Raw genomic sequence first — 8999 nt, 5'->3', positions numbered from 1 at the left:
CAGATTTTCACTGCACAGGCAGTGAAACTCAGTGACAGAAAGTGAGCCAAGAGTCATTCTGATAGTCTTTGCCTATCTTTCTATAATTCCAAAATTACCACAAAAACGACAGTCATTTCCCAACTTAACATCAATGAAATGTGGCCAGGATGGGTCCCACTTTAATAGCACAGACATCTCCACAGTTACCAGACAGATGGTGTGGTGGGGACAGGGAATTTTTTTTTAAGCAATTTTCTGGGCAGACACGTCTGTTGGTTTTCTTTTTTGTTCCTGACTGTATATAGTTGGCAGTTCAAACTGAACCAGCATATGAAGACCTTCAAAATTTCAGGCCTGTCCCCTTTCCCACCTTCCTGCTTTAATCAGGTGAAACGACTTTCACTCGTTTCTGTCATGTTATACAATGACTTGAAAATTCATGGACAGAGAAAGTATCCTTTTAAATATTTGGATTAAAAATACAAAATTGACTATTTTAAATGTAAATTAATCACTCAAATTCTCCAGCTTTTTAGGCTAATTAGAATAAACCAGACAGGTCATTTTCCCTACACCTGGGCAAAAATGCATTGACTATCTAATAAATGGATTTGCAAGATGAAATTTCACTTTATCTGTTCCACTGTCATCTAGATAAAAAAAACAATACAAATATATACAGACTTTTCTTTTAAATATTTTTTATTTAATTATTGTTCAAGTACAGTTTTCTGTCTTTTACTCCCTTCCTAGCCCACCCCCCCAGGGCTCCCCACCTCCCTCCCATTTCCACTCCCCTTAGTTTTTGTCCATGTGTCCTTTATACGTGTTCCTTATACAGACTTTTTAAGCATTCAAGAAAGATTTCGATAAAGAGCTGGAGTTTCACGCAGTGACTTAAGTTTTCTGACACTCAAAGCCAATAACCAATGCCAATCAGTAATCTTCCCTCCCTTTACTTACAGGATATAGAAGTAAAGAATAGGAGAGGATACGAAAGGGTAACATTTTAAAGAAAATATAAATGTTAAAATGAAAAAGCGAGCGAAACTGACAATGTAAATGACAGTGAGAAAAAAACAAATCCAGGGATACTGAAGAACTTTGCAGAACCAAGTCCGGGTCCCGGACCGCTAAACTGATGTAGGGAAGGCTCCACTTCCAGGAACAATTTCATTGGAACTCACCTGCCCACAAGCACAGCCACCCTGCCTTTTCCGCATGCGCACGCCAAGCAAAAGCTGCCAGGCCTTTCTCCCAGCGTGTTCCACCCCTGGATTCGGAGCTCCCATTGGTTCGATTTACAAAACCACCCCTTAAGCCTAACGAATGTGGAAGCTGCCTTGGTGCTCCGCCCCTACTGCCGGCAGCTTGCAGCGGCGCAGCTCGCAAAAGCTGGTGGTGAGTGGGGATGGCTGCCGAAGCTGCTGCTGCGGGCAGGCTGTGGCTCAGTGCGTGTAGAGCAGGGGGACAGTGGCGCAGTCTGTGTAGTGCAGGGCTGCTGCGAGATTTCCTGCAGCCCGCCTCGGCCGTCGGGGATGCAGCCCAGAGGCGGCAGTTGGCTCACTTCACTTTTCAGCCGGACCCGGAGCCCCAGAAGTATGGTGAGCTAGGGGTTGCCCAGGGCACTCCCGCTGCTACCCAGGCCCGCGGGCACCCTGCACATTCCACGCCCGGCTCTCTAGAGCCTTTTCCTATTGTAGGGTCTGACTGTGGTTTCCTCCTGGCTCTGAACAGCCCCTCACTTGGGACTGTTCAGCTCTTGAGAGGCAGCTCTTTGCACCCTCGATCTGAAGGAGAGGACACTCTGGAGTCTGGAAGGGCCCGAGGGTGGAGGTTCATCGAAGAGATGCCTCCCTTTCTCCGTTCTCCATCCTTGCTTTCCCAACCCTGGCTTTAGGTGTTGTCCCAGCTTCCCCGGGGCTAGGCCAATACCAATAGGCAGCGGTATTTAAAAGAAAGATTTCCCCCCCCCTTTTACCTTTGGTAGATTAGAGAAAACGGAGAAAGTATGTAATTGCATTGATTTTCCCAAGGTCACAGAATAGGTTCTACGAAGAGATGGGAAAGGATCCAGGCTTCCTCCTACCTAAGCTTTCTGCTGGGCCAGGCTGCCACTCAGCCAAGGAAGGATAATCGGTGTAGCTGAAGGGTGGAAGAAGTCATCTAGTTCTTCAAAGGTGGCAAGGACATGGAGCACACCTCACATATGACAGTTGCATAACTTTTATGATTTTTTTCAAGTTTTATGTCATCTTTAAAAGTCTAGTGTCTGTCGTTCAGGCCATCGGAAAGAAGAAAATGTTTTCCCTTGTCTAAAAACTTTTCTGGTGCTAGAGCTGAAGTGTGTCTTTATTTGTGAATAATTAATGAACTTTTATTGAGGGCTTACCATGGGTAGGCACTGTGATCGGAAGTTCACTTCCATCATCTCATTTGATGTTTAGGATAACCTTAAAGATGTCGGTAATGTTTTTATTCCCATTTTTCAGTTAGGTTAATCGAGGTCTTAAGCTAGTTTGTTCAAGATTGCATAGGTAAATTAGTGGTAGTTTCAGCTTTAGAATTATTCATATTCCAAAGCTTTATTTTAAATAATGTGCTAAAATGCATGTAGAAATAATTTGCTATGAGGTGTCCCAATTTTGTGGAACAGGGAATACCATAAAGGTGAACATCAGTGTTCTCACCAATAACATGAACCTCAAATTTTGTCTTAAGAGCAAAGAAACTTTTATTTGGGAAATAGAGCACATGTCTTCTTAATCCCCTTACATAATTGTGAAATTGATAAATTTGAGTAATTGATAATCACTTTCTATGAATAGTCTTATAAGAATAAAAAATCATATAGATAATTTGGATAATAGAAAAAAGTAAAAAAAGAAAGTAGTCTTACCCAGGGTTACAGAATAGCTTACCTTCTAAAAAAGGAATGTAAATATTGCTAACATTTGGGGTGTATTTCTTCCAGTCTAGAGGAATTAGCGTATTCTAATAAAACTAGTAGAATTAAATTTTCTCATAATTGCATTTTTAATAAATACAATCTGCACTATTTAATCAAAAGCATATCCCTTATTATCATATAGTTTTTATAATCTTCTTTAGAAGACACTTTTTTGTGGAGTAGGAACATTATAATTCAGTGATTAAAATCTTGGCTCTAGAATCAGGTTGTCCAAGGTTCTGTCTTAGTCCTGCTACCTATTACTTTGGACTGATTACTTACCCTCTCTAAGGCTCAACTTTTTCATAAGTAAGGAGTTAATAATAATACCTACTTCAGAAGGTTGTTATAAGGGCTAAATAAAGGTAATGGGTATGATATACTTAACACAGCCTCTGACTACACCTACCAATAAGTGGAAACTTTAAATAATTACTATTATGCTTTAGTTGTTACAGTTTTGTAGTGTTAAACATAATGAAGATAGAAACACTTCATGTGCCTTTTATGTATCTAAGATTATTTGTGTAGATAAAATCCCAGGGATGATATCTCTAACTTGAAGAAATGAACACTTTAATGGATTTTAATGCATAGTTTAGATTTTCATTTTATGCTCTCATCTGCATGTATAAGAGTGTGAGTATTGGGTATCATGCTAAAACCACAGGTGTACTCTATATTGTGATTTATAATAAAAATACATATTTAATCTTTGTTCTACTAATGGCACAGAGTTTGGAAAGTCCTTGAAATTTCCTGTGATGGGAGCAATCAGGGCTCCTTTTGTTAATGTGGTATTTTGGCAAGCTCAGAAGTCACTTAAGAATGGGGACTGGCCAAGAGAAACAACCTTTGCAATTAGCGAGTTGGCACTTTCACTTCTACCCACCTGACCTCTGGGGAGGGAGTGGGGCTGAAGATGGAATGGATTGCCAGGGCCCATGATTTAATCAGGCATGCCTCTTCATAAAAACCCAAAGGACAGGGTTCAGACTGTCCCACTCTCACACAAGTTACCATGCCCAAGTTTATTCATCTTAATAAGCTTTCTTGTCCTCATCTGTACTACCTTAGATGTTGCTGGGGGGATTCTGTGAGATAATACATGTAATTACTGGTGCCTGGTACCTGTTGTACTAGAGTCAGTCTCCCTAATTAGGGAATTGGAAGGTAACCAGCACAGAGTAGATGCTTCATAAATACTGGACATTTGATAGTAGTCACTCCACTGAGTTCTCACAGTAGCTCTGTACATTAGACATTTCTTTTATGGAAGTGGTGAAGGAACCTTCCCTAAGTCACACAGGATGTGATGGCTCAGAGACTCAGGCCAGGCCTGCCTTGTGCCAGTGTGTTTACTCCTGCCATTGCCCTGCGTTGCCTCCCAGGGATAGTACATCTAGTCACGCCTGTTGCTGCCCCTGATTTCTGGCATTGTGTATATGTGTAGGTTTGTTTTATTTTTTCATTCTACACATTTTAATTTTCTCCTGGATACCAAACTCTGTGCTAGGTGCTTAGGGATATGGAGATGGGCCTGTGTAGTGGAGGAGATAGATGGGAAGTAGTAAGCAAATGCCTACTTAAATCAATCCCAGTTGCAATAAGGGAAATAAATGTTCATGTGCTAGGAAAAAGAATGAGAGACCTGGCTGGCCCCTAAGAAGAGGTAACATTTCACCAACCTCTAAGGGTTCAGAAAGGAGTGTTCAAGGAGGTGTGTGTGGTTTGCCAGGCAGAGGGTCAACATGTGTAAAGGCCCTGAGGGGGCAAGGAACTTGGTTTGGTAGAATTGAGAAGATACTCAAATGGTGAGCCCTGGGGACAGTGGTGCAAAATGGGACTATTGGGGTGGGCAGTGATGAGATCAGTCAGGGCCTTGTGGATGTGCTGAGAAATGGAATTTCTTTCAGGTATGGAGGCCTTGAAGGGTTTTGAGCAGAGGAGGAATATGACATGCATTGCTTTTTAGGACTCTCATATAGCAGCTTTTTGATGAATGATTTGGAAGGATGAAAAAGTGCAAGTTTAGAAGCAGTACTATGGACTGAATATCTGTGTCTTCCCACTCCCTGCACCCATTCATATTTTGAAGCCTTAATCCTTGATGTGATGGTATTTGGAGATTGGGCCATTAGATCATGAGGCTGGAGCCTGCATGAATGGCATTATAAGAAGAGATTATAATGGGATTATAAAAATTCTCCCTTAGAAGAAGAGAGGTTCTCTCTTTCTGCACCATGTGAGAAAACAGCAAGAAGATGGCCTTCTGCAAACTGGGAAGAGGACCGCTCCAGGAATTCACCTTGGTCTTGGTCACTTTCCAACCTCCATAACTGAGAAACAAAATTCTGTTGTTTAAACCACTCAATCTGTGGTATTCTGTTACAGCAGCTAGAGCTAACCAAGCAAGACATGCAGTTAGGAGGTGGGTTTCTGGAACAGGAAAGAGATGGTGGTTTTTGAAAATAGTGCCACATTTTAAACTGTGTTTTGTAAGTAGGATTAGTGGATTGGATGCCAATAATGAATAAAAGGAAGACATTCAAGGAAGACCTCCTTTGTTTCTGGCTTGGGCAGCTGGATAAAGGATAGAACTCTGCTAAAATGTAAAAGTATCATCTTGGGCATAGACACCAAGAGTTCAGTTTTGTGCTTGGTGAGTAAAAGCCCAAGAATCCAAGTGCAGAACTGCTCACTATTGGAGATGTTGATATAAGAACATCCAAACCTATAGGTAATTTTCATAAAAATTGTTGTGATCCAAATAGGATATAACTGGATGCAAGATCTCAAGAGCCCGAGATCAATGCATTGGGGAATAACAGTTTGCAGTTCTGTTATGCATTTGGAATTAAAGAGGGAAGGAAGATTACATGAAGGTGGGAGAAAGCAGATGATGATGGGAATTACAGGATAGTTGAGATTAGGTGCTCTCTTGCATGCTTTAGAAGGAGGGGCCTAAAAGGGCCATTTCACAGGTGCATGAACCTACAGGCACAGAAAACAATGGAAAGGGCCTGCTTAAGGCAAAGATGAGCCTTTTTGTAAAGAATTTGTAGGCTAGGGATGTGATTACCTACCATGACCTGCCCAGTTAGGAACTTATAGTTAGATCACCCTGTGAGATTATGATAGGGTAACTCAAGAGTAAAAATTTTAGCCTTAGTTGATAGGCATAAGTGATTAATGCACAAGGAAAACTGTTATTCTAGGAAGTGGAATATGAGACCTACCTGTAACTCCAGGAGGTCCACAGGCAATGCAGCCTTTGTGCTTCAGGGGCTCTGCAAGCAATGGAGATGGTAACTGAGCCCTTGTGTTCCAGGGAGGGAAGACCAGGACTCAGGAAAAGAATTGTTGATCAGAAGATAAAGAAATACTAGGAAAATTGCTGCTGGACTGCAACTCTTAATCTGATTAATATTTTCCCAACCCCCTGACCTACCCTTTCTTCCTATAAAAAAGATTATCTTGAGCTGAGATGTTAAGACAGATTTTGAGGGTATATAACCTGTCATCTTCTCAGATTTCAGGCATCTGAATAAAGCTCCCATAATGATTCAATCCTTGTCTCTACTTTATTGGTTCTGGTAGTGACAGGCAGCATGAATACCAGCTTTTCCAGTCTCAGTTACTTTCCATAGAACCCATTTTATTTGTCTACAGATATAAAAGACAGGAGCTCAGATGAGAGGTCTGGATTATAGATATTCATTTGGGAGGCATCAGCATGTGGGTGGGTTTAAAAACCACTTTGAGATTGAGTGGAGAAGGAGCCTGCAGAAAAGAAGGAAAGCGTTATGGCTTGCCTGCCATGTCAACACTGAGTCACCAGGGGCCCTGAGAGGGGGAACCTAGGGACTCTAGTCACAGTCCATTCGACTTTCGGAATTTCTTAGGGCCTGTCTATTTGATTACTGCCCCCTTTCCCCTGTACTATTTACTTTCTCCCTTTTTCTGGATACACAATAATACCAGCACCTTAAAAAAGGCATTTGTGTTTATAGATCCTTCATTCATATTTTAATGTTAAATGTTCTGTCTCTGATATTTGGATTTTCCCTGGAACTTACTATAATGGAGTACAGATTGCAGCACCACTTAATGGAGCTTAGAATGAGGTAGAGCTACATGCCTGGCACATAGTAAGGGATTGCTGGGAAATAGGGCATCTGGAGAGGTAAAAGAGGTTTTGTTGAGGGAAAATAGGTAGCTGCCTAACCATCTTCCCATTTCACAATATAGTTAGTGCCAGTTGAAGCCACTGAAATACTCATTCTTGTGCTTCCACAGGCATACACTGATTGCCATGTATGTTTTAGGCACTGTGCTAAATGCTTTCTAAGGAATATGATTGAGGCAATGTTATAATATGTAGGTCGACAGCAAGGACTAGGCAGCTCAAAGGAAGTGCAGTGCTGAATTTATTGGCAGAGCCTTCATTTTTCTAAAAGCAGGCCCTAATTTTCAGTATCATAGCTGTGTATTTTTATTTGTTTGGGGTCCAATTACAAATATACTTGCTGTTGACATGCTCTGCTGTTGACCTTATTTATTTTTGGAGACTGCTCCTTGGGACCGATTCACTCCTTTTGTCTCAAGTGCTCTGGCTTTGTGGAAGGCTTCTCTCTCCCTTCAGTACAACTGCCTACTGAAGAGTTATTCAAAATAACTGAATACGCCATCAGATGCTATTGCAATATCCCCTCTCACCCACCTCCCCTGCAGTCTCTTTGAATTGTGACCTTGACAGATCATTTTTTTCTATCCCATTCCTTTTTCTGTAAGTGGTCGATTAACACTTTGCTTTGTGTATTTTTATCTTTATTGACATAGCTGCATGTATTTATTTGTCCAGTCATTCATTCAACAAATGTTTATTGAGTACCTACGGCATGTCAGACATTGTAAACACTGAGCATATAGCTGTGATCAAAGGCATATGGGAATCCCTTCCCTCTCAGAGCTTATGTTCTGGCATGTCTCTTCCATTCTGCTCACATGCCACTTTAGTTTGGCAGCAACAATGACCTAGTCATTCGTGATGCTGTAAATAACTTTTTTAGTGGTGTTCACAGACCACCTTCTTTTTTTTCTTACAGGTCTTCCCAGTGGCACAACTTTGGTTGGATGTGCTATAGGTGTGCTTATCTTATCATGAGGGAACACAGGCAGATTTTACCAATGGGCTGTGGTATAAGCTACACAAGAATAAGTACTTTAAGGAAATTAAATATTTTATTTTTTTAGTTTTAAGTTTCCAGGAAATTAAATATTTAAAATGATCTTACTTGTGAATAACTTGTGCTTTCTTTCTGACCTCCCCACAAAACATAGTACGACTTTAAAACAAATCAAAAGTAAATGTTACTCTACTAAAAATGGTCATTTAAGAACATGTTGATGGTTGTCAAATGGGAGGGGGGTTGGAGGGGATGAGTGGAAAAGGTGAAGGGACTAAGAACTACAAATCGGTGGTTACAGAACAGTCACAGGGATGTCAAGTGCAGCACAGGGAACATAGTAATATTGTAATAACTGTGGGGAATCTGGTGGCTACTAGAACTGTTGGGTTGAGCACGTCTTATGTTATATAAATGTCTAATCAGTGGGTTGGCCACATGAAACTAATATAATACTGTGTGTCAACTGTAATTGAAAAACTAAAAATATTTTAAAATTTCAAAAAATTGTCATAAAACTTTTTAAAGCATCTGATAGAATAGCAGTTAATCCAAAACCCTAAAATTTTGAATTTATTTGGAAAAAAGTATTCAGGAGTGAAAGTTTATGTGCTCATATGGAAATATTTAAATACCCCTCTAAATTATTTTCATGCAAGATAAGTAAATTCTTTGTGGTTATCAAACAATACTTTCCAGATTTACTTAGTGTGATTTTTTATTGTTAAAGTCTTTGCTGAGTAGCAATGTGATAAGATAGCTTAACATTCAGTATTACTTCTAATCAGCAGACTTAAAAGAAATATCAGTTTAGATGTTTAGGAACTTTTCATCTTCCTAGGTTCTTAGGTATAACAATCTTAATTGGCAAAAATCTT

The 8999-nt window shown here is 40.4% G+C and overlaps 1 protein-coding gene across 2 annotated transcripts in view; it reads left to right on the top strand.

The window, feature by feature from the left end:
- The first annotated feature begins 1351 nt into the window (after window positions 1-1351).
- Window positions 1352-8999, top strand: part of BCKDHB (branched chain keto acid dehydrogenase E1 subunit beta) — a 189963-nt gene continuing 182315 nt past the window's right edge. For both annotated transcript variants that reach the window (XM_053664756.1, XM_053664755.1), the window contains exon 1: window positions 1352-1586. In XM_053664756.1, coding sequence (XP_053520731.1) covers window positions 1394-1586 — 193 coding nt within the window. In that variant the 5' untranslated portion in view covers window positions 1352-1393. The remainder of the gene's footprint in view (window positions 1587-8999) is intronic.

Source organism: Artibeus jamaicensis, unplaced genomic scaffold (assembly GCF_021234435.1).
Source record: "Artibeus jamaicensis isolate MK-2021 breed Jamaican fruit bat unplaced genomic scaffold, CSHL_Jam_final contig_387, whole genome shotgun sequence".
Taxonomy (NCBI): Eukaryota; Metazoa; Chordata; class Mammalia; order Chiroptera; family Phyllostomidae; genus Artibeus; species Artibeus jamaicensis.
The sequence above is the reverse complement of the archived record's forward strand: the minus strand, read 5'-3'. Positions and strand labels throughout refer to the sequence as shown.